Source organism: Panicum hallii, chromosome 3 (genome assembly GCF_002211085.1).
Source record: "Panicum hallii strain FIL2 chromosome 3, PHallii_v3.1, whole genome shotgun sequence".
NCBI lineage: Eukaryota > Viridiplantae > Streptophyta > Magnoliopsida > Poales > Poaceae > Panicum > Panicum hallii.
The window spans coordinates 61,658,213-61,683,482 of record NC_038044.1 but is presented as its reverse complement, the minus strand read 5'-3'; the positions used below and the strand labels follow the sequence as shown (position 1 = coordinate 61,683,482).

Sequence of the window (25,270 nt, the reverse complement as noted above, 5' to 3'; positions counted from 1 at the left end):
GAAAGGTAAATTTGTAGCTGCTATTGCCATTAGAATGACTCACTTTATTAGATAGAAACTTCAGGACATGATAGGATGTTGAGAATGAGAGCACTAGAAATGTTCAAGACCAAAGTAGTGCACCGGAAGGCTTTTGTAGCATGTCATGACCAAACGCCCGAGCACCAGCGCGTGCCTAGCACCACAACCATATGCCTGCAGCACACATGAGGCCCTAGGTTTCGTCGCGGCACTATGAGTCACATGGAGTGGCACCACTACAAGCAAGCCGCCAATAGCAACTAAATGGCATATATTACCAAGGAACATATTTTCTAAAGTTTTGGATTGCAAGGAGGTGACCAATTTAGCAGGTAACTTGTGTAATAAGAATTGGTGAGAAAGATATCTACTTATTGATAGCATGGGAAAGTTAGAATGACTCATGTAAAAGCATTTGGACAACAAGTGTGGATGATTTCTATAGATTTAGTTTGGACAACAAGGTATATATAACATGTATGCTTATGAAAATCAATAGCAACTCTCACATACATATGAATGGATGCAAAATGATAATGACTATATTACCGCAATCCTGTTATTCTCAAACTCGTCATTCTCCAGAAATTTCAGCAAGCTTACTACTTACATAAAACCCCTTTTACACTCGAACATATATGGTGTAACTCAACATAAATACTGTCGGAAGAAATCTCCAGCCGGGTGGCGGAATGCACCCGCCTAATCCTAGTTTTAGAAAGAGTTTGGGGGAGATCTAGGAACGCTTGATCAAAGGGCGGATGAACACGGGAAAGACACGAGGATTTAGAGTGGTTCGGGCTGCCGGAGCGTAACACCCTACGTCCACTCGAGCGTTGTATTGCTTGAAAGATTGTTGGGCTTGGAAAGAGCCTGAGAGAGCCTTCTGGACTTAGAAGTTGTTGTTCTAACGAGTGCTCTCTCCCCTTTATAGACTAAGTGAGGTGCATACACTGAGTGGGACCTCGACAGGTGGGCCCGGCAACTGGAGCCTGCAATACGAGAGATATGTAATCTTCTTCTCCAGCTCCTCTCTGTAGTCCTCTCTATCGGGAAGTTGATGTGCATATCTACAGCTAGGATATGGTCTTATGCCGCTTTACCGGCACAGTGCCTGCTGTCAGTGTTACGCACAGTGGGAGACGTGCTGTCACTGTTGGGCTAGAACCCTCTGACAGGCGAAGAAGCTGCGCTGACCCGCTGCGCCGTCGCCTCCGCGCACACTGTAGCAGCGCACGCCTTGGCTCTCCGGCAGCAGACCATCATTACCCACGCGCGCGCTGCGCCGTGAGTTGACTGTACGCCTCTTGCCCGTGCACAGTGCACAGTGATGCGACGCGCCGCCTTGGAAACAGGCGGGCTTACCGTGGTGTCATCATACCTGCCCAGCGTGTCAGTGGGCAGGCCATGCTCTGTCTTGGGCGCGCGCAGCCCACCTACCCGCATTAAATGCGGTAGTTGGACCGGCATCCCGCGGAGGGCCTTCTGCCACGGGCACGTGGCAGGGCCGGCCCTACGGTCACCTCCTTGACGGCACGTGGCGGTACCGGACCCCTTTCGGGGGCGGGGGGGGGGGGGGGGAAGGGAGGTCCGGCCCCCCGAGGCTAGTCCGGATAGACAAGCCCAGAGGGGTACGTGGCGGCGCCAGACCCCCTGGGGGATCCGGGCCTGCGGAGGCCATTCCCGAGCATGTTGTCCTCGTGGGCACGTGGAGGCGCCGGACCTATATGAGCACGGGGGGAGGTCCGGAGACCATGATCCTAGCTGTCAGGCCCGGACCGTACGCCCCGTCACCCATAGGACCAGGGCGTGGTCACGGATAACCTTGCGCCCATCTGGTTGGAGACCCTGTCAGACGACTTACTGACAGACGGGGCCCGTGGAGAGGCAGGTCTCCTTGCAGTGGGCCACCACGACCTTCTGGTCGTTGAGCAGCTCCTTGGCGATGATGGAGGATAGACGGCCGAGCATGTGGTGGCGCACGTCCACCACGATACGCTTGGCGCACACGCCAGAGCCGGACACCAACGCGCCCTTACCTGTGAGGCGACAGTGACGCGCTAAGGGTCTGGACACCCTAGCAGGAGGTACCCCTGTCCGTATGTACCGACAAATACCAATGCATATGGTTATAATTTCTTAGAAATTTCAGCAAGCATGAACAGTTCAACGCATGATAAATCGGCCACATACATCATCATTCATGCAAAATAAAACATTCATGAGTGGTGTTCATGCAATTAACTCTACGTAGACACCCTTCATACGTCATTGCCAACATAATCACTTCCCATAACATTTGATTAATGGAAAATCTCATGTTGCATGCTGCATGAATTAGCACAAAATGTTCTCACAATGAACTAAAACATAAATCTAGATTAAATTATAACATAAATGCATAAAGTGTGCTTGCTGAAATTTCCAAACCACAACCGTCCACATGCAATCCACGAGGCATACCATAAGAATATGATTTTTTAATAGAAACATAGGGCAAGAAGCCTGTCGAACACTCGTCCTTACTCATGTCTAGTCATTTTCATACCTTAAAACCTTATTAAAAACTTAACCATGAACCTTTACTAATCGGTCCAATCTCTAAGGCACCTATATGCAATCTAGCTAGGTTGGTCATGGTTCATTTCCACTTATAGATCAACATTCTTACTACTAAAAACGCTACTCATTTTAACCACACCACATATTGAGATAGAAAGAAAGAAAGAATTTAGAAGGGAGTGGACAAGGTCAAGGTGAGATATAATGTAAATTCTCTAACAAGGATTAGACAAGATACAAAGGTTGGAGTTGCACCATGATGAAGGGACATTCTTTACGCATCCAAAACCATTACAGAAAAGACAAGTTAAGAACAATTATTAATTCAAGTGGTGAAGAACAAGACAAGAATAGCTCTAAAATAGGTAAGAAAAAAAGAGATGGATAGACTTAGAAAATTAAAATTATATTTAGTGGTAAAAGTTGGTCACTAAGTGTATGTTGTTATATTTTATTTACCCAATTAACTACTCTATCTAGGGTTCTCTCCATAACAAAGCTCTGATGCCATGCCGTGAGGAACCGCCCAAATTATCTCGACTAAACCGGGTTATCATCCATTGATCAACCCAGCTTAAGCGAAATAATCTCGGTAGTCCCCAATATGCGCCTTGAGTATCGCCCAGGAACAACTCGCATACCGTTTGTACATCATAACAGCCATCACAATGATACATATGAGAGCAAAATTTTAAAATTTTGATTACAAGTCTTAATCATCTTACAAAAACTCATGAATTTTCACTATAACATAAGCAACTAAACATGAGGATTTTTCAGCAATTAAAGTGAGGTTCTTTATAAACTAAGATATAATATAGGTCTAGTTGGCTATTCTATCATGCTTTTCTAGATTGAGAGCTAAAACACAGCAGAAAGTTAGAGAGTATTAAGTAGAAATAATGATGTCCTTGCCCATAAGACACCACTTGCATAAGCTTTGAGAGGCTTCCACTATCCATCCACATTGTCAGCTTCGGCGGGATGAATGTGGCCGTCAATCCCTAGAAGAAAACCTACAAAACAACTTAACGGCAACACTGTAAGTATATTTTATACTTGCAGGACTTATCCATAATACTGTACATTTGATGGATGCATTAGGCTAGTCAAATTTTAACATTAATATATAAAAATACGAGCATAACTTATTGAGTGAATAAGCAAAAGGCATGGCATCTACATTTCTATATCAAGCACCAATACAATTGCATAACTAAAGTGATCATGTAATCATAAACTTGAGCGTGCTCTTTGTTCGAGAGCGCGGCTATTACAATAGATTAATACCCTGGAGGGGTGTACAATTTTTCCCACACGACATGAGACCATAGGCCATATGACCCGTAAGCAATGATTCACGTGTCAACCTTTCACATCCTATCCCCAACGCTGAATGAACGGCCAGAATGGACAAGTGCAACGAAACTGCCGACTACACCCCTTCACAAACCGCGTCAAATTCGCTCAGTGAAGGATGCGCATATGTTATTTAGCTTACCATTCCCATATTAAGCATATGGTTTATACGAAATAGTGCTAAGTATTAAAGCGATGATGCGGCGGTCCTTAACCAACTCAAGCAAGCCTATGCCACTATGATTCAACTCCCAACATAGCCCTACCACACTTGCTCAATTCTCGATCCATCATTCATACCTTGCTCATATTTTAATCTTTCTCATCTACTCAAGTACATTTTAAGTATATTTATGTAAACACCCTATAGCTCGCGAGTGATGGTGAATTGGTGACCTTGCCATCTCTCCACTTCTATCCTAGACTAAGCATGTCTAAGCAAATTAATTCGAGAAGTCTAAACATACATACTTTACCTAGTATAAGTTATTCTAGAGCTAGAAGGGAAAACATGCTAAGTGGGTTCTACACATATCACATGAACTAGGTAGGGTTAAGTCCATGAACAAGCAATACTTTATAATAGCAAATTAAGAATTTCAAAAGTAAAGTTTGAGATACATAGATGCCTACCTTGGTACTCCACAACGACATTCCGGAATGTCATTCTCTAAGAAAGTAGATAAATGCATGAATTATAAAGGATGCTATGAATGCTTATGCATATGAGATGCAATAACATGAAAGGTAAAGGCTAACCTGATTCAAGGTCATAAAAGTAAGCAAATAAAAGAGGGGAATTAGGTTACACAAACATTTTATAGGGTGAAGATGTCAAAACTACTATTCATACATTTGGACACACTCTCTACAAGACAAGTTGTAACATTAAGATGCCAACCAAAACTAGTTGTTCTATGATTAATTGTCATATAATCTAACAATAAGTTAACTCATCATAACATCAAGCATCATCCATGAAAGTTAGTTCATGATTGTTATCGACATAGAGTACTAGAGCATGCTTATACAAGTTGATAACATTAATATAGCCAACTTTAGACAATTCAAGAAGTAACGGGTAGATGCTAGCAACATCACATCTTAGTTAAGGTAATAACTTCATTCTACAAATGAGTAACTAGCTAATTTTATTATATTTAATCAATACAAGCATCATCATTATAAGTTTTATCATGAAAGTTTCTAATCATAACAGCATGCCACATTTATTTAATTAACAAAGGGTAGTGGATGGCTCACATGAGCACAATTGATTCAATAGTGACAGGGGCGAATATCACGGGTACCCCGAAGTGTGGTCCCAGGGAACTAACCGCGGACTAGCTCTCTTAGCCATGCAGCTTGGCCTAACCGGGCCGTCACGCGGCCACGGGCAGCCCGACGGTTGAAGGAACATCGACGGCCCAATAACAGGCCCAGACGCAGGGCACAAGCCGCCCAGCTCGACCACCGGGAGTTAGGTTCCGCCTCGCCCGACCCCGAGGGCGCAGGATCTGCCTCACTCGACCTTGGAGGGAGAGCTCCGCTTCGTCCGACCTCGAGGGCACGGGCTCAGCCGTACCCGCCTCAAGGACGTAGGGCCCTCAGGGCCCCATGGGAGTGGAAGGTCCCATCCGTGGTCAAGCCTCTGACGTAGGAACAGGCGAGAGCATGCCTCGATGTGACCCCCGGAGGTGATAGGCCATGACGGCAGGCGCCCGCCGCCCACCACGCCAGAGCTTAAGCTGCAAAACACGCCAGGGGCTCACGCAGCCCGTCCCTTCAGAGCGCACGTCGTCCACCACAACGAGGGCTCGCACCACCAGACACACCGGGAGCCCACGCCGCCTGTTGAAGCGCCAGGGAGCTACGCAGGACACCCCACCATCATCTACAGGGCAAACGGGGCCCACACGCAGCGAAGGGGAGCAGCAGGATCCTAGGGACCCTCCTTTTGTGCTCCTTATCTCTCTCTCTCTCTCTCTCTCTCTTATCCGACCCCTCCCCTTGGCCTATAAAAGGGAAGGGGAGTCCCCCAGGGGCAAGGACAAGACATTCACGCACTCACTCGAACACTCCGCCACCAGAGACTTGGGAGCCCTTTCCCTCTCTCGATCATTTATAACCCCTAGTGCAAACCAGTGCAAGAACACGGGCAGTTTGAACTAGACGTAGGGATATTCTACCCAAACCGGTATAAACTCTTGTCTTTCTTACACACCTTCCAAGCCAGACGCGCAAACACAAATTCACTAGGCGGCAATCCAAAACAACGACAAATAGGCATTTTGCAAGTAAACTAGTTCTAGAGCAAACATATCTAAATTTATATCTTTCTACAACCATGTCATGAAAGGTAACATTTAACAAAATCATATATGAATATTAATATTTAACAACATCATATCATGGCTATAGGTAACCAACAAGATTGTTTCATGCTTTTAAGAGAGCATCATAAAATAGTTGACCATGCATTCAACTAGGTAGCAGGCTCTTAATCAATAAATTACAAAGCATATGAATATATAACTATTACATGGGTGTTATCAATTTCAGGAAGTAGACAAAGGTTAAACAAAGTTAATAAAATTGGATCCACAGTTTTAGAGGTAAATATGTATTTATTGTGCAATTTACAAGTTAACTAGGTTTAAACAAATATAGATTAAAATGTACCAATCTAGAAACAATTCATACCAACCAACATGTCTAATGGATAGTACATTCCATAAGGAAGCTAGCAAAATTGGTTTCATAACTTTTGGACTAACAGAGAATTAATTATACAATTAACACGATAGACATATGTTTAATAAAATAGGAAATAATATAATTATTTTGGGAGCAAAAAAATTATTAACAGGTGAAGAACATCAAGAAAAAACCAACAAAATTTGTTTCACATCAATCGGAGCTATATTCAATTTTATATGAATTATGCAATATGATGCATGATTATAGACCCAGCTAGTCTGCTGAGTGTGGGACGAGTTCAAAAGCAAATCGGTTCTGAGTGGATTTCGGAAGTGAAATGTAGACCAGGGGTGGGAAGCGGACCGTCCACCCTACACCAAAATTCCGGGGGCCTATTTTTGTGAAGAAGCTCGGTATTGGATGCCACGACTAGCGGATTGTTCGGCCGTAGGCCGCGGACTGTCCACTCGTTGCCGAGGTTCACCGGCAAGGTCGCCGGTGACGGTTTTGAGTATGGTTTGTTTGTATGGGTTCCTAAGAATATAGGGAACTAATCTTGGCTAGTAGATTTAACATGCATGGAGTCTCTAAAGCTCTAGATCATCATGGTGAAAGGCCATGGATATGTTAGGGAGCTTGATTGAGGGCAAGAGGAGGAAGGGGAACGGCCAGGGAAGATCGCCGGTGACAATTAGAGCACGAGCAAGGGGCCACTTATTGGAGTAGAGCGGTATCGGTGTAGATCGGGTCGATTTTATCCTTGGATGCTTGGGGATGAGGAAGGAGAAGCTTCGAGATAGCCTTCTTCTTGGTCTTTGGCGAGGAAGAAGTGGTCGAGGTGGTGGGGAAGCTCGTCGGCGTCGTCCTCCGGTGATCCACAAGGAGGTGGTGGATTTGGTGAGGAAATGTGAGTTCTTGTTCCATGTCATGTCTTGGTTGGGGAGAGAGCAAGGGAGGGATAGGAGGTTTCTGTGTGGGATTGAGGTATCAGGGAGGGGATGAGGCGCTGGGTGAGGTGGGGATTGGGTGGGATCCGGCGGGAGCACATGGCACAACTTCTCTGTAGAGATGCCACGCACACAGGGGCTTCTCACGGACAGTCCGCGGTAGACTAGCGTACAGTTCGAGGAAAAAATTCAGGTAACATGTTACTTGTGTACAAAAGCTCCTTTCTTTGCTCCAAACTTCAAAACTAATCTTCTAAGCCTCCAAAAATTCCACTAATTTTTGTTTTGATACAAGAAATCAAGAGCGACCTATTTTGGTTGGATTTGGTAGAAAACTTATTGTAGATTTGAAATGAAAATTCTTCTCGAAATGCTATTTTTGGGTTTTCGGCTGAGCTGTTTGGCTGGCTTCAAGATGGTTTCCTAAAATCCGGGAAAAATCACCTCAAGTTTTGCAAAGAAGTATCTTACTAACATAACTCCCAACATAAGTTCTATAATAAAAATGCATGTTGCTTCACAAAGCATGAGTTCCAAATGTATCAACAATTCGAAATTAAATTCAAATGCACTCAAATGAAGCACAAAATTTTTATAAATGCTAACAAGAATGCTCATGATGCAATGCTTAATATAATAATTACATTTGGGTTGTTACAAAACCCCTTCCTAACAAACAAGGCCTAAGTGCTATCCACGTAAATTAAAATCTGAAACTACAGCGAAATTTTGAGGAACAATCTCCATCCAGCGACAATTGTCCTTGCTACGGCAGAGTTTCAGTCGTTCTGTAAACTGCTTGATGCTTGATGACGCCATTCTTAATCCAATATCTTTCGAACTTTTTCATAACCATTTTTGCAATTTTGAAATGGTACCATCCAAGATGAGGTCGCACAGGATATACTCCAGAGTAACAATTGAAGATGATGCGTCTCAACGGTGGAGGATGCATCCCCAGCAAAAAAAACCTCAGCAACGGAGGATGCATCCTCCTGCAAGATAATCTATTGTTGCCGGTGACAAACCAGCCATCCCTCTGGGTCCGGGACTTGCGCCAGCCAAATGCATCAAATAAAATGCAAACAACTCATAACACAATTTACAAGAATCAGAATGGGCCGGTCTTCTCGCACCTCATCATTCTACTTGCACAACTTTTTTTTTCTAGAACACGAAGAAGAGCTGCACATCAATATATTAAGAAGAAAAGAGAGGGAAAGAGCCCCTAGTATATAACATTATAGGGTTAGAGGTTGTGTAACACACCCTTAAAACAACAAATTGACTCTCCTTCTAAGGACCGGGAAAACTGGACCAGAAAGCACAGGACCAAGCTAAGTTGCAGGTTAGTCTGGGCATTCGGGCTACCCGAATTTTTCAGGTCGGGCTTTTCGGGCTTTTGGCGAATTCGGGTATTCGGAAATGCTACCCGAAATCGGGTTTTCAAAAGCTAAGTCCGAAATTTCGGGTACCCGAATATTTCGGGTTCGGATTCGGGTAGCCCGATTTGGCCCGAAATTTGATATCAGGTTAGAAATCAGTGTTACATGTACAGATTTAAAGCATGATCAATAGTTAACAACAGCCAAACAAACGAGTATTAAAGAGCATGCAAGACTGCAAGTCAACAAAAATAAGACTAAGAGAAGTTCGTAACAAGAGTAAAGGCATAGAACAGTAGAACACAACATAAATTCGGGCTATTCGGGTAATTTGGGTACCGCGGCCTACTACCCGAACAAGCCCAAAATTAATTCGGGTTTCACGATTCAATACCCGCGGGAGCCCATTGGGTATCGGGCTTCGGGTTAAATGGGTTCGGGCTTGGGTTTTTCGGGTTTCGGGCTTCGGGCTCAGGTTTTATGCCCAGGCTAAGTTGCAGGAGGGGCAAGGGTGAGAAGGTGAGACACTCCTTGAGCCCATGCCAAAGCCCACTGCCACACTTCTTCTTTGAAGGCCGAGACAACGGTAGTCAAACTGGGAGTACCTCCATCGAAAACACAATGGTTGCGGTGGAGCCACAGTGACCAAGCGCCTAAAATGATGTGGAGTTGAGCCCTTTTTCACTTGACCAGAAACCCTGTCACTTGCTTTGGCCCACCAATCTTCAAAGCACAACTCATTCAGCTGTGGGGCAAGGACATCTAAGCCAAAGAATTGCATGATGTTGAACCATAATTGGCGTGAGAAAACACATGAGACAAGCAGGTGGTCAATTGTTTCATCAGCCTGATCACATAGCTGCAGGGCGAGGAAGGCCTCTTCTTGCAAGTCGGTCTGCAGTCCAACATCTATTATGAGCTGCTGTCCACATAAAAAAAAATTGCATTTCCTAGGGGCCCAGCTCTTCCAAATTCTTTGCCAAGGACTAAATTCGGGGGGCTCAATAAATAATGCTTCATATGCTGATTTTGTGGAATATTGACCAGAAGCTGAAATTGCCAGATATGTGTGTCCTCCACTTCGGGCTGTAATTGAACAGTTGAAAGAAGTTCCCACAGATGGAGGTATTCGAGCAAGACCTGTAGAGCCCTCTTATACCAGCAATCCAGCTTCCATCAGAGAGTGATGCATGTACTGTTTTCTTTCTTGCTCTGGCTGCCACTGAACTGAACAGATGTGGCAGTGTTTGCTCGAAGCTTTGGCCAAGCAACCATCTATCAGTCCAGAATAAAGTGTTTTTACCATTTCCAACTTCTGTCACAATAGCTAACAGCCACACAAGCCGGTGATCAGCTACGAACAAAAGGAACGGGGGTACAACTCTAAGAAATGGCGAAATGCACAGATATTTACACCTCTTCTCTGCACACAACAAAGGTGAGGGATCAGGTCAGTGAGTGGAGGTGCTCGGCTCCTCACTGTAAACCGTTTCGCTGGTGCCGAACACGGGCTTCTCTTCCTCCCACTTGATGATCTCCCGGGTGTAGCGGATCGCAGACACGACCGACTCCTGGTCCAGGGTGTTCACGTACGACACGTAGAGCTTCCGCCCCTTGAGGGAGTCGAACAGCCTCTTGAACTTTGTCGCCATGTAGTGTGCGGCCATCTGGGCCAGCGTCGCCCCGGTCTGGCTGCTCCGGGTGCTCCTGCTGCTGCCGTTGAGCAGGCTGCGGCTGATCAGGGGATTGAAGTCGTCGAACCAGTCACATAAGGTTAGAGGGGAGCTGTTAATCTTCTGCTCTAGGAGAACAAACTTGGTGAGGAGTAGGAGGAAATCCATTTGCTCAAATGTTGGATGAAGGGCGATGCTCCCAAACAGCTGCCTACTCTCTATCATCTTCTTGACAATCGTGCCATTTGCATCCTCATAGTACTCATCGTAGTCGCTAGCAGCAACACAGAAGATAACAAGCCTCACATCATCAAACATTTGCAGAAATTTGCTGTTCTCGTGCAAACCTCTGTTGTTTGTTCTGATCAGCTGGTACCTGAAAGTAAATGGAAAAGTTGATTTGGGGAAAGATGGAGAATAACTGGTGCAACCTGAAGCTATTTTAGAGAGGAAAATGAAACAGAACTACAGCTATCACAGTCCCTGACATAAGTCAAGAATTAAAACCTAGAATATAAGGTTTAACAAATGTGCATGTGAGTTTCCATCCTAAGTCGCTCTACATGAAAATGCCACATGCCCATACATTATAAAAAAATTATTCACATCTAAGAGGTGTCTAGTCTAGATGACACTGTACGACACACTAACCACGAAGCTGTAGAAAGAGAAAGTGAGGTAGGTAATACATCACTAGACTACTATTGCCTTCAGAGTGACTGAACTGACCTTAGCAAGGTGTCCTGTGGATCAGGCTCATCAGCACCCTGTCCGCCCAAAGACATCTGTGGGAAAGAGAATTCTGTTGATGCTAGCCCATCCGAGGATGTAATTCCATTAGCACACAGTATATCCATATCAGAGAGCTCATATTCTGTTCGAGAAATATCAACAGCCTGGCCATTCCAAACAAGGTTGAAGAATGAGCAATCGCAATTTATAAACAATTCTATAATAACCAAAGAAAAAAGGTTTGCCGTTTCACAGTAATACCTTATCAAGAAAATAATGGCAGCAGGTGGAAGGAATGACAGTTCACTTCTTCGTTTATATGTAGCTTGAATAGCATGATCTTTCCATAGTTCCTCAACAAGCGGTGCATATTCATGACTAGCTGCAGGGAAAATGTCTTCAAGGTTACCTAAATCCATTGCCTTAAGAATCCAATCAGCGAATGCTTTCAAGCGTGGAATAAGGGAGTATTCAGTAACTTCATCAGAGAACCCAGATTCACAATGGCCTGCAGAAAACAAACAAAAAATCACTTACAACAAAAAATCACTTAACAATTTTCATGGCCATTTTTACCGTCTTTAAATGGTAATAACCGTCCATCAAATCAAATACGGCTACGAAGAACGCAGCTTGTGATTCCCAGTTTGGGGGAATCAGAACGGGCAGGCGATGATCCGCCAGTCGAAGGGGACACGTACGGGGAGTCGGCCGGTCTTGGCGTTGGCGGCGGAAGCTTGGAGGCAACAATCAGCAGCTGCCAATGGTTCACACGCAAACGTCGTACGGATTTCAACGCTGTTGCATCGACCGACTGGTAGAAAGATCTCCCAAGAAAATTTTCAAAAGCAAAACATCAAAATTCACAACACAGACGATCTTATTTCTGGAGCATTTGTACACATTCAAAGCTCTAGGACATGCACTTGCAGCGGTTGTAAAATTTCAAAACTTGTTTTGGTTGGGGTGCGCCAAATCCAAGCAATAGTGCAACACTAGGACTGACACATGAGAGCCCAGGTAGCAAGCTACCGCGGCGAGCTCTCCCCCACGAAAAATAAATTTAATACCGTTGTGAGGGCGAGGCCTCACATATCAGATATTAAACTGATAAGAACAGATACTACACTTGATCTTAGCCAAAAGGCCGAGAAAGGTATGAGTTGCTTGGATACATCGCCTGTTCTTTTGTATCCTCCTCGACCGGCTTCTACTAACCTCGTGGGGCGATGTGGTACTAATTATAACTATAACTACAGGATCCGGAGCTAATGACATGGGTTTGCTGAGCAAAACCGGAGCGCGCTGTCCTGCTGGGCTTCGTGCACTTGATCCTAATTTCGGCCTATGAGGTGGCCCAATACCCGTGAGGAAGGTGTGGAGGCCCATGTAATCCCAGCAACTCGAGGCGAAAGCCCCTCTGTCTCGCTGCCGTCGGGAGACGGGAATCCACAATCCAGATACTTGGCGGCGACGACGGCCGGAACGAGGTGGGGCTCCGTTCCGGGTTCCGATCGACAGCGACCCGACGACAGCTACATAACCGCAGGCCAGAGGGTCCAAGCTACCTACTCACTCATCAGCCAGGTCAGGTGTTCTTCTCCTCACCGAGAACCTTCTTCCAGAGCGCACCAACTGAGTTCAGCTCGGACTTCACCTCCATGTCTTCGACGACGGCGACCAACCTGGCCGGCCTATGGTTCGGCGAGCTCGCCGCGGCGATGCAGGGGACGTGGCAGGCCACTCCGCCCGGCCGCGGCGACCAGCGGCCGCGAAAGCAGCAGAAGCTGCGAAGCGAGAAGAAGGCAGTGCTAGGAGCCGCCGCGGCCGGGACGAAGGCGGCGACGGAGACGAAGGGGGACGTCGGGAGCTGTGGCGGCGCCATGCCCGACGCCACGGCCTACCTGCTGCTCGACCGGTTCGCGCCCAGCTGAGCTCAGCTGCGTGGCCTTCACTGGCGCGCGTTCGTGTCCACTGTTCATCTGTACAGGCAAGATCATCGCGGGCGATGATTGTGCAAGTGTTCTGGATTGTAGTGGCATCTTGCTGCCATGCTCGCGTCCCTTTCCTTCCGCTCCATGGCGTCCCAGGAGCAAGCATCGCTGAAGATGCAACCAAAGCAGTGATGTTCTACCGATTACTGTCAAAGTGTTGTCCAAATATTCACAGAAACTCTTAACAGATTTCCACCCGAAACGTATATCACGATAAGATCTTTCAAGAACTTTTCATGGCCATTTCTATCATCTTTAAATCCTACAGTCCAAAGCAACAATGTTCTCGATCCTCCTGCAGTTTATGTATGCCAAATCAGATTAGATTGCTTAAAACCAGCAAACATAATAAAATTTGCATTGGTCTTGGATGGGGTGTGCCAGGCCCGAGCTATACAGTGCAAAACTAGGGCGACACTTGAGAACCCAGGTAGCAAGCTACCGCGGCGAGCTCTCCCCCACAAAAAGTAAATTTAATACCGTTGTGAGGGCGAGACCTCACATATCAGATATTAAACTGATAAGAACAGATACTACACTTGAATCTTAGCCAAAAGGCCGAGAAAGGTACGAGTTGAAATACATCTGCACCTCTTGTTTTGTATCCTATCCAGCCGTCTTCTACTATCTCGTCTAGCGAGGTGGCACTAAACTACACAGGATGAATCGAGATGCTTCGAGAAGGCGGCGGCGACGGCGGCCGAAACGAGGAGGAGGAACGGCACCCCGCGCGCACGGGGGTTCCGGATGGTCGTTAAAGATTACCTTCGCCGCCGTCGCGTCAAGGCTTGTCCGCATCGCGACGGCGACGGTGGAGCTGGAAGGTTTATCATCAGCGCAACAGGACAACGACCGCGGCACGCGTCGGCCAGGCTGGCAGCTAGATGAGCTGGCCCCGTTCCGACTTCCGATCGACAGCGACACGGCGGGGCGGGGCGGACGAAACCGCGGGCTCGGCAAGCCGGCGGGGCGGGGCGCGCCGCGCGCCTGCCGTATCGCTGCCGCTGTCGTGGCCGGCCGCGCGCTGCGCCGTCGACGTCGACGACACCTAGAAGCCTGATCCGTTCGCCTTCGCCTCGGCTGGCGCGCTATATAAGCGCGGGCGAGGGCCCGACCAACCTCACTCATCCAGACCAAGTGTCCTCCTCGCTCACTGAACCTTCCTCGCAGTCGCAGTACTCGGTACTCGCCAGCCTCACATCCGATCAGTTCTCGGTTCTGCCTGCGTCACCATGTCTTCAACGGCGGCGTCCAACCTGGCCGGCCTGTGGCTCGCCGAGCTCGCCGCCGCGGCGCGGGGGGCGTGGCAGGCGATGGCCTCCAGCCACGGCGAGCGGCGGCGGCCGGGCCGTCAGCAGGAGAAGCTGGGAGCCGTGAAGAAGAGGACGGCGGCGGTGGCGGTGCAAGGAGCCGCCGCGTCCGCGGGGAAGGCGGCGAAGGAGGGGGACGTCGGGAGGTGCGGCGGCGCCATGTCCGACACCACGGTCTTCCTGCTGCTCGACCGGTTCGCGCCCAGCTGAGCTCAGCTCGCCCCCGCGCTCCGGCGACCGGTTGCGTCCATCTATACAGGCGAAACGAAACAATGGCAGGCGATGGTTGTGTAAATGTTGTGGATTGTGATGCCATCTTGCTGTTGGTTGCTCATCTCCCCCATTTCTTCGTTCCATGGGCGTTCCCCTGCAATGAACAGGGACGCGGAAATTTCGTAGAACAATCCAAGATGTGGTCGCACAGGTTATACTCCAGAGTAACAATTGAAGATGATGCGTCTCAATAGTGGAGGATGCATCTCCAGCGAAACATCTCAGCAATGTAGGATGCATCCTCCTGCAAGACTTGCTCCAGCCAGATGCATCAAATCAAACGCAAGCAACTCATAATACAATTTACAAGAATCAGAATGGGCCGGTCTTCTCGCACCTCATCATTCTACTTGCAAAACTACTAGCAGCCATACTACAAGCCGATGATCAGCTACGAACAAAAGGAATGTGGGGGATGGAGGGGGGAGAGTGGGGGGGGGGGGGGTACAACTCTAAGCAATGGCGAAATGCACAGATATTTACACCTCTTCTCCGCACGCAGCAAAGGTGGGGGGATCAGGTCAGTGGGTGAAGGTGCTCGGCTCCTCGCTGTAGACCGTCTCGCTGGCGCCGAACACGGGCTTCTCTTCCTCCCACTTGATGATCTCCCGGCTGTAGCAGATCGCGGACCGGACCGACTCCTGGTCCAGCGCGTTCACGTACGACACGTAGAGCTTCCGCCCCGTGAGGGAGCTGAACAGCCTCTTGAACTTTGTCGCCATGTGCTGCGCGGCCATCTGGGCCAGCGTCGCGCCGGTCTGGCTGCTCCGGGTGCTCCTGCTGCTGCCATTGAGCAGGTTGCGGCTGATCAGGGGAGTGAAGTCGTCGAACCAGTCGCATGAGGTTAGAGGGGAGCTGTTAATCTTCTGCTCTAGGAGATCAAACTTGGTGAGGAGTAGGAGGAAATCCATCTGCTCAAATGTTGAATGAAGGGCGATGCTCTCAAACAGCTCCCTGCTCTCTATCATCTTGTTGACAATCGTGCCATTTGCATCCTCGTAGTACTCATCGTAGTCGCTAGCAGCAACACAGAAGATAACAAGCCTCACATCATCAAACATTTGCAGCCATTTGCAGTTCTCATGCAAACCTCTGTTGTTTATTCTGATCAGCTGGTACCTGAAAGCAAATGGAAAAGTTGATTTGGGCAAAGATGGAGAATAACAACCTGAAGCTATTTTAGAGAGGAAAATGAAACAGAATAACAGCTATCACAATCCCTGACAGAAGTCAAGAACTAAAACCTAGAATATAAGGTTTAACAAACGTGCATGTGAGTTCCCATCCTAAGTCGCTCTACATGAAAATGCCACATGCCCATACATTAAAAAAATTATTCACATTTAAGAGGTGTCTAGTCTAGATAACACTGTACGACACACTAACCACGAAGCTGTAGAAACAGAAAGTGAGATAGGTAATACATCACTGTAGCAGACTACTATTGCCTTCAGAGTGACAGAACTGACCTTAGCAAGGTGTCTTGTGGATCAGGCTCATCAGCACCCTGTCCACCCAAAGGCATCTGTGGGAAAGAGAATTCTGTGGATGCTAGCCCATCCGAGGATGTAATTCCATCAGCATACAGTATATCCATATCAGAGAGCTCATATTCAGTTCGAGAAATATCAACAGCCTGGCCATTCCAAACATGGTTGAAGAATGAGCAATCGCAATTTATAAACAATTCTATAGTAACCAAAGAAAAAAGTTTTGCTGTTTCCCAGTAATACCTTGTCAAGAAAATAATTGGCAGCAGGTGGAAGGAATGGCAGTTCACTTCTTCGTTTATATGTAGCTTGAATAGCATGATCTTTCCATAGTTCATCAACAACCGGTGCATATCCACGACTAGCAGCAGGGAAAATGTCTTCAAGGTTACCTAAAGCCATTGCCTTTAGAATCCAATCAGAGAATGCTTCCAAGCGCGGAATAAGGGAGTATTCAGTAACTTCATCAGAGAACCCAGATTCACAACGGCCTGCAGAAAACAAACAAAAAATCACTTGTACCAGGCATAGTTGCAAACATAGAAATCTTTTCTTTTGTTACATTGCTTCACAACAAGGAAACAATTAGGAGTTTCCTTAAACTCTCAATTGTTTTAAGAGTTGTAACAAACTGGGACATACCAGAGCTAGAAGGGTCATGCTGACTGTTTCTTCTATCAACTAAAGCTTCATCTTCAAACCACTCACGGCCTTCAAGTAATATACCAAGGTAGTTGTATATATTTCTTTGTATGATAAGTTTCAGATCTTCACGCTCATCTACCGAAAATGGTTTGTTCTTGTACAAGAACTTGGCCTAATATATTCAATAGATTCAACATCAATTGCACATCAACATTGTAAATTTGTGGGGTTTCAGAAAACTAATCATTATTTATGTGCAAAGCATATCTTGGATGGTGATCTTACTGCAGCTGATCAACTTATACGTCTGTGCACATTAATTTATTAGATGTCCATAAACACTGTACCTGTTTGAGTATGGTGCTTGCCCCTGACCCAACCAACAAAAGCTTCTGGACTGTCCTTTGCTCCAGGTAGTCAGGAATGGCTCGATTTACCATGTGAACAGCTTCTTCACCACATTGATTAGTTGCTTTGTTCGGTGTTGGAATCTGGGGAAGGAACACATAAAAACCGCTGTTCAACAGACAGATAAAATTGATACCTTCATTCTTATCCATACTCTTGATACGTGGGCATACTTACAAAGTTGTAGCAGAAATTGCATTTTGGATGAAAAAACTCTTTGTAGCAAGATTTGTGGTAAGGCTGATCTTCGTGCATAGTAAACTGCACAAACGAAGCACTAGTTTCAATCATTAAGTCTAATTGGAAAACATTAATAAATGGAAATATACTACTCTCTTATACCTCATTATCAGATCTGGTCTTGTTGCAAGCAAAACACCTGAAGCACTCAGAATGCCAAACTGATGAATCTATACACTGGACAAAACTCTCATGGCGAATTAAGTCTTGGCATTCAGCACAAGTCCTACAAAAAACATAAATAGTTATGAATAGATAAAAGAATAAAATCACAGGATATATATTCTTCTGGGCAAATGAAGACTGGAAAAGAACCTGCTGAACCATGAACATATACATAAAGCTAATCATTCGATTACTTTATGGAACAGCACTGCTACCGTATATGTAGTAGAGCTAATCATTCTATGAATTCATGGCACCCATAAGGTGATACTAAGCCTTTTGCTTCTACATGTACTTACTACCACCATTTGTGCCCAGTCATTTCAAACATCCAATTAGCAGTTGTATTTGCAGTAGCTATCAGATCAATCCGGGGGGGATTGACTCTATTTTGGAAGACATAAACATTAATATTTACTTTCTGTATATTATTACCATATTTTTTAATAAAAAATGCCTCAACGATCTCTCCGTTTTAAAAAGAAACTAGTTCCACTTGCAGTTGCAGATCGAATTACCTAAAACTACAACTACAATGATGAAACATCAAATCAGCCAAAGCAAAAACTAGGCACCTGTATCCATTTGATGGTAATATATGTGGAGGTGGTTCCTTCACTGGAAGACTGTTCCATGGAACATTATCAACAGGAGCATTTTGTCTAGGAGACTCAGCATTCAGGGTCAATTGATCTAATTGACGCACGGTAAGTGGATATATACCTGGCTTTGACTTGCTTGAATAATTTTGAAGTGCCTGAATAAGTTGAAATTTAGAACTAAAATGCACTTTCAAGTAAAAAACTACTAGAAAAGGCCTGTTCATATTGAAAGATTTCCCTCAAAATAAAAACGCACAGATAGCATATAAAGTCTTCTGTAAGCAATGTTCTACCTGGTCTGCCGGTAACTTTTCCTCATTGATAACATGTAAATTCGCATCATCCTGCCTTTTAAGACTATTGATAATTTCTTTTGCTGTGGGTCTTTTCGTCTCATCAAATTGCACACAGTTTAGACCCATTTCAATGCATCTTCTTATTTGCTGGCAACCCTTTTCCAGTGATGTGCACCTCGAGTCTTCCAAGCGATTCCTCCACTTTTCAAGCACCTGTGGAACTGGTATTCAGAGCTAGAGCAGTACAGTGAGGGGGGGGGGGGGGGGATTAAGTCCACGAGTCCACAACATGTTCAATGCACGTGGACAAAATTTTCTTACATTCTCAATGAAGTCCGGCATAGACATCCCAGTACTATCGGGGCGGTCTCTGCGCCCGGTGATTATTTCTATGACTATAACTCCCAAGCTGAATATGTCTGACTTCTTTGTTATTATTCTTTTGTGCAAGTATTCTGGTGCCATGTAACCACTGCATAGCAACATGAAAGCCATAAATGCATTTCAGTTATCGCATAAAGTAATTATCATGGGAGCATTCAACTTACAACGATCCACCTATATTCGTAGCATAAATTCGAGATTGTTGTTCACCAAAGAGTCTGGAGAGACCAAAATCCACAATTTTCGGCACCATCTCATTTGTTAGCAATATATTGCCAGGCTTTAGATCCAAGTGTATTATCGGAGTATTTGTTTGGCTTTCCTCATGAAGGTAATGTAAACCAGAACAGATCCCCCTAATTATTTCGTAACGCTTGCGCCAATCAAGTCCACAAGATTCATCTGCATGTGAAAGGTGAACAGCAGAGTGTTCGAGAAAAGAAAATGAACAGCAGAGGCTCCATATAGGACATAAATCTGATGGTTTTGATTACACGGCAAAAAAATATTTGGATTCTAGCATGTGTTCTCTTCTCTTTTGTTTACAAGTCAACAGCATATCAGCATGATACACTACTTCCCTGGCATATCATTGTATTATAAGTATGCAAATATTCCAATGTACCTGAAATATGTCTGTCAAGGCTTCCATTTGGCAGATATTCCAAGCAAAGCAACTTTTCTGGCATCTCCGCAAAACAATATCTCCCTTTATGTATTATGCATACATGTCGTGTTTCAAAGCAGTATCCTAGAAAGCGAACTATATTTTTGTGCTTAAGCATCATGAGATGATAAACCTCATTTTCAAATTGTACATCATTAACTCCTGGCATGGACACAAGCTTCCTCACAGCAACTACATCCCCATTTTCGAGCACTCCCTATGCAAAGTCATTGTTAATACATACATGCTTTTGTGAATTAAATGAGATTGCATTTTTTATATATTTTTGGAGGTTGGAAAGATAGGACTTTATTTTACCTTATAAACCACTCCAAAACCACCTCTGCCAATCTCTCGCTTATCTGAGAAGTTGTCTGTGATATCTGATAAAAGTTCTAATGATAGATTGCATGGTTTTGCTTGTATGTCTTGCAGCATACTCTCCAGGTTACGACATCTGCTAGATTCACCAACCATTTTTTTTTCTTTTCCTGATTACAGAGGGACACTATGACACGAGATAAAGCATATATTAGTCCCACAAAGTGCAAATAAAACTTAGCTCAATATTTTCCCCGATTTCCTCTACTGTTTTTGAAGTACAACGTTTTTTTTACCTTTTTTTGGTTAAGCAGAAATTTTGTCTCCTTCGAGAATGCAAGGAATTTGGTGTTCTCCAGCTTCCTTGCCAGAGTCACCACTCTCGCGATGAAGAGCCAAGAAATCGGATCATTGGATGAAGGTCTTCATGATTGTCATGCAGATAGCTTCAGAATGGGTCCAATTTGAGTAAGATGCAGCTTGCAAGAAAAATACTAGGAGAACATTCAGGATACTACAGATCAGAGATCTTTACCTGGCGAGCCCAGCAGCCTTTCCCTTCCAGAGTTCTGCTCCCGGGAAGGCTGAATCAGTCTCCTTCCACGCCTCCGCGAGTGCCGCACTTGGGAAAGGAAAGAAGATGTGGGCAGGGGTCCTCGCTTGACCAGAGAGAGACTCTTTTCGTTTTTCACTCAGCAGCAGAGGTGACCGAGAGAAAATTGCGATTTTAGGATTTGAGCGTTGCGCTTCGTATATTTGCCATTACTATATTGATATTGTAAAATTGGGATTCCAAACATCTACAACTTGAATATACTGTCATTAGATATATTTTTTCTCTTTTCTAATTTTCTGTTCATGTACTAGTGGAGATGTACGTGCTACAGGGATGTATTTAAAGAATAATTATTTAAAAATAATTGGCTTCCATCAAGACTATTAAAAATTTAATTTATTTATTAGTATATCATAGCAACCCAATCTAATCTAATACAAGCTAATCGAATTCCTTATTCCTTAGATTACAAAACCGGTTGAACATCAGCATGATTATATGCAATTAGTGGATGAATTCTTATATTCCTTATAGATTAGTAAAGGAATCAGTGAATCAAATCAAATATGGAAATAACTGATGAAATACATGGGATATTCATTGGACACATTCACCCAAAATGCATATATATTATTAGGGTACTATATGCTTAAAAAAGAGTAACAAGGAAGGGATGAAACATTCCTTACATCACCGTGATAGCTGCAAGAAGATTTGCTGTAAAAGATTAAAAAGATTAAAAAAAATATTGCCTTTGAGGGGTAAGGACCCACCGAGCTCGACCCGCAGCGAACCCATAGACCGGCTTAGCGCAGGGAGCTTGACGGGCTCAAACCCACACCATCATCATTAGGCGTGGCAAAGGTACCACAAATGGTGTCTCAAGTGTGCGAATTTTGGAATTTCGAAAGAGCATTGGAAAACCGCGCTTAAAAGTTGGTCTCGCTCGCCTTGTACTAAAAAAAAAGAATAAGTCCTAAAACCAAATTCTTGCATTTTCCTATTTAAGGAGTAAACTAAACATTACATAACATGTCCAGTTTAAGGGCAAAGTGTACACTAATTTTGTTAATCCACAAATTCCTGCATTTTCACGGAAAAAATTGAAAACCTATGATTTCAATCCCTAGAACCTATTAAGAAAAATTCGGCAATTCTTGTGATTTTTTTATGAACCAGTCAAGAACTGAAAGAAGAAAAAAATAAAACAATCCACGAAATGCTTGGCCCAGTGGGAGTCAGACACGTAGATGCTCGAGGGGAAAAACTTGAGAACCTATAATTTCAATCCCAAGAACCTATTAAAAAAAGGCAATTCTTGTGATTTTTTTATGAACCAGTCAAGAACTGAAAGAAGAAAAAAATGAAACAATCCACGAAATGCTTGGCCTAGTGGAAGTCAGACACATAGATGCTCGAGGGGGAAGGTCATGCTCCGCTTATACTTTATTAGAGGAAGAATCAAATCCATAAATTTCTGTAGTACAGGGGGACAAAAGGATCGAGAACAATTTTCTTTGACGAACCACCAAGAACTAACATGGGAGGGAGCCAAACCTGCAGGTGCTCGATGGAAGAGGATCATGCTCCGCTGGATCCTTTTTGCCGGCATCATCCACATCCTTGTGCTAGTGGATCAGCTCCCAGCGAGGAGTCCTGCCATCTGCTCACGGTTGCAAAACAAATCAGAAGCCGGATGAACGGGCGTTGGTGCCGATGACCATGCAATGTCCGACATTAGGAGGGGCAGGGAGAACGGGGAACGCCGGCGACTAGCAGGGGAATGCGGATGATGTGGGACATCGGGGACCTAAGACATGATTTCAACGTCCTGATGAACAACATCTCCTGCCTAACGAACATAAAACTGCTATTCACAACAAACATTGCAACATGGGCAGGAGGCAGACCTTGGCATTAGATGCGACATCTTGTTGCTCTTGTGGTAGCAGCTGCTTGGCGCAACTTTAACCCTCTTCTGATCGGCGGAGAGGTCATATCTTGGAAGAAGAAATCAGATGGTAGCAGCAATAGGGTGACTGATTAACCATAGAGGTGTATGGGTTTATAGGTATGGTGATGGAAGGTAGAGAGACATTATGCTTTTGAAAAAGTTTCCTGCGGCAATCAAAGCACCTGCAATTAGCCCCTTGATTGATTGATAGGGATATCTTGATTTAGTATGGAAAGAATTTATACTTCTTAATTTATGCTCTTCCATTTATACTACTCTATTTCCTATTTCCTATTTGTCCGTAGGAGTGATTCATAAGTAAGGAAAGAAATATTTATAAGTCGAGTTTTTTTCATAAGGGAAGAAATATGCGGGGATTAATTTTCTCTCTTAATTGTGCGCGTCTTGATGTTGCAATTAGCCTCTTGATTGATTGATAGGGATATCTTAATTTATTTAGTATGGAAAGAATTTCTACTATTTAATTTATTTATGCTCCTCCATTTATACTACTCTATTTCCTATTTATGTATAAGGAAATAAATATGTGGGGATCTATTTTCTCTCTTAATTGTGCGCGCGAGGGTGCTCCATGCGGTGGGTACATCGGATGGGTATGTAGAAGGGTTTGGTGTAAAAAGTATTACGATTTTGGCGAAAACATTTTAGAAACATCAATTTCGTAGGTCTCCACACCTCCTATCAAACCTCCCGCACTGGCAAGTGGGATCTCCGTGAGGGGTACGGTTGGTCTAATCTAGGTGAAAAAAGATTCCAATTATTTTCAACTTTTATAGTATAGATTTGGACTGTGAAAAGTTCCTTTTGTCTATCACTTGCACGGATTAGGACATGCCTTCTTGCTGCCTCCCCAGTACCTGCCGCCGCCCCGCCCTGGCCACGTCCGCCCTTGTCGCTCCTTCCCTAGCCGAGGGCGGCGACACCATGGCTGCGCCCGGCCAGCCCGAGTCCGGCGGCTCCCTGGCCGCGCCCAGCTTGACCGAGACCGGCGGCAGCCTGGCCGCGCCTGCCCTTGTTGAGGGCTGTGGCGCCCTTGCCGCGTCCGCCCAGGCCGAGGCTGGCCCTAACCCCTAGCCGAAGCCTTCCCAGCGGCGGCAGTAGCGGCCGGCCTGCCCGCCACCCGTGCGGCGGCAGCTAGCTAGCCAACCTGCCCAGGTGTAACGCCCGCATTTTTATCGTATTCAAATTACAGTACAAATCACTCGCTAAAAATAATTTTCAAAACTTTTTTTGTCATCAAGCTCAACTCGCCCCTAAATCCTTTACCGTCCAAGCTCCAAATCACCCAAAACATCTCCTGACGTTTCGCCGTCTGACACCCAAAATTAACCACCATCCTTTCTCTGTTCCTCGACCCACGCGCCGTGCTGCGTGCTCAACCCCGCGCTCGCGACAGTCGCCGCGAATTCCGCCGACGCACCCCCCTCCCTTCCTTTTCCCCCCTGTTTCTCTTTTCCCCTTTTTCCCTTTTCTCGTTTTCTTTTCCTTCTCTCACTTCCCTTGCACGCGCAGCACGACGCCGAGCGCCCGGCCACCACCCCCCCACTGGCGACCTCCACAGGCGCTGCCTAACTTGGCCCCTCCTCTACGCGCGTCGTGCCCCCTTGCCGCCTCGGCGCTCGCGCTTGCCCCTGCGAGCCACGGCGAAGCAGAGCTGGCCGCCGCGCGGCGCCTCGCCACTGGCCGCCCCCCCTGCACCGCACACCCCCCAGGCCGCCCCTCCCCGCTACGCGCCACCGACCATCCTGCGCGGCGACGACTCAGCGCCACCGCCGCCCCCACCACCATTACTGGCCGCCTCCGGAGCTCACCGGCCTCCACCGCACCCCCCCCCTCCTTCCCGCCTTCGCCGGCCTATGAATACCCCCACGTCGCGCCCCACCACCACCACAACCTCCACCGCCGCCCCTAGCCCCCTCCCCGGCCCTGCATCGCCGCCGCCGCAAGCGCCTCCGCCCGCCGCTGCTGGCCACCGTGGGCAGGCCGCGGTGCGCCCCCCCAGCTCGTGGTGAGTAGAGGAATAGGTTCCCCTTGCTCCCCTCTCCGTGTTGCCCCTGCCCCCGGCCGCCGCCGTGCCCTGGAGCCGCCGGAATCGGCGCCGCCGCCGGCGCCCCTCCCCCTCCTCTGTTCCAGGCAACGGGAGGAGGAAGAAGGGAAACTTTGCCCTGAGCCCCCCCTGCCCTTCTGCCTATTTCATTAAGAGCCCTCCCTCTCTTTAATCCCTTTTTTCCAAATAAGCCCCAGGTTCGCTCTATTTAGGAAATGAACCCTTCCACTACACAAAATAATTACGGATAAGCCCCTGACCCTTTTCAGAGTACCCTAGGTATTCCCAGAAATTCTAATCAAGCCCTCCCCTCCCAACAGTATTTACAAATAGGCCCTTGGATCCTTATTCATTCCCTAAACCCCGTTCGGCCTATTATTTCATGTGCCAAAAACCTTCCGTTTGCCATTTCTAACATAATGTCGGCCATGCCATCAAGAAAACTCCCAAAAATATTCTTTCTACCATTGTTTCTTAAGCTATTCTTGATTCGGGCCCGATGATAAAACCTTTATTTC

The 25,270-nt window shown here is 46.0% G+C and overlaps 3 protein-coding genes and 2 non-coding genes across 5 annotated transcripts; 1 reads left to right on the top strand and 4 right to left on the bottom strand.

Annotated features, from left to right (window-relative positions):
• Positions 1-9,515: 9,515 nt before the first annotated feature.
• Positions 9,516-12,150, bottom strand: LOC112887765 (extra-large guanine nucleotide-binding protein 1-like). The gene is made up of 3 exons (XM_025954028.1): positions 11,641-12,150; positions 11,377-11,543; positions 9,516-11,023 (listed from the first exon to the last, which is right to left on the bottom strand). The coding sequence occupies exons 2-3, from the start codon at positions 11,502-11,504 to the stop codon at positions 10,426-10,428; spliced, it is 726 nt and encodes a 241-aa protein (XP_025809813.1). The 5' UTR covers positions 11,505-11,543; positions 11,641-12,150; the 3' UTR covers positions 9,516-10,425.
• Positions 12,151-12,340: 190 nt separating this feature from the next.
• Positions 12,341-12,539, bottom strand: LOC112888219. Its single transcript, XR_003227760.1, has one exon. It is a non-coding gene; the product is annotated as a U2 spliceosomal RNA (small nuclear RNA).
• A 288-nt stretch (positions 12,540-12,827) lies between these two features.
• Positions 12,828-13,527, top strand: LOC112886661. Its single transcript, XM_025952626.1, has one exon. The coding sequence runs from the start codon at positions 13,041-13,043 to the stop codon at positions 13,311-13,313; it is 273 nt and encodes a 90-aa protein (XP_025808411.1). The 5' UTR covers positions 12,828-13,040; the 3' UTR covers positions 13,314-13,527.
• Positions 13,528-13,743: 216 nt separating this feature from the next.
• On the bottom strand, positions 13,744-13,944 carry LOC112888221. Its single transcript, XR_003227762.1, has one exon. It is a non-coding gene; the product is annotated as a U2 spliceosomal RNA (small nuclear RNA).
• A 1,283-nt stretch (positions 13,945-15,227) lies between these two features.
• On the bottom strand, positions 15,228-20,834 carry LOC112886660. Its single transcript, XM_025952624.1, has 15 exons — positions 20,710-20,834; positions 20,471-20,620; positions 20,172-20,361; positions 19,812-20,070; positions 19,351-19,588; positions 19,124-19,274; positions 18,800-19,015; positions 18,480-18,661; positions 17,842-17,965; positions 17,677-17,760; positions 17,439-17,582; positions 17,089-17,263; positions 16,690-16,937; positions 16,426-16,592; positions 15,228-16,075 (listed from the first exon to the last, which is right to left on the bottom strand). Exons 3-15 carry the CDS (start codon positions 20,328-20,330, stop codon positions 15,478-15,480), a joined length of 2,745 nt encoding a protein of 914 aa, XP_025808409.1. The 5' UTR covers positions 20,331-20,361; positions 20,471-20,620; positions 20,710-20,834; the 3' UTR covers positions 15,228-15,477.
• Positions 20,835-25,270: the final 4,436 nt, after the last annotated feature.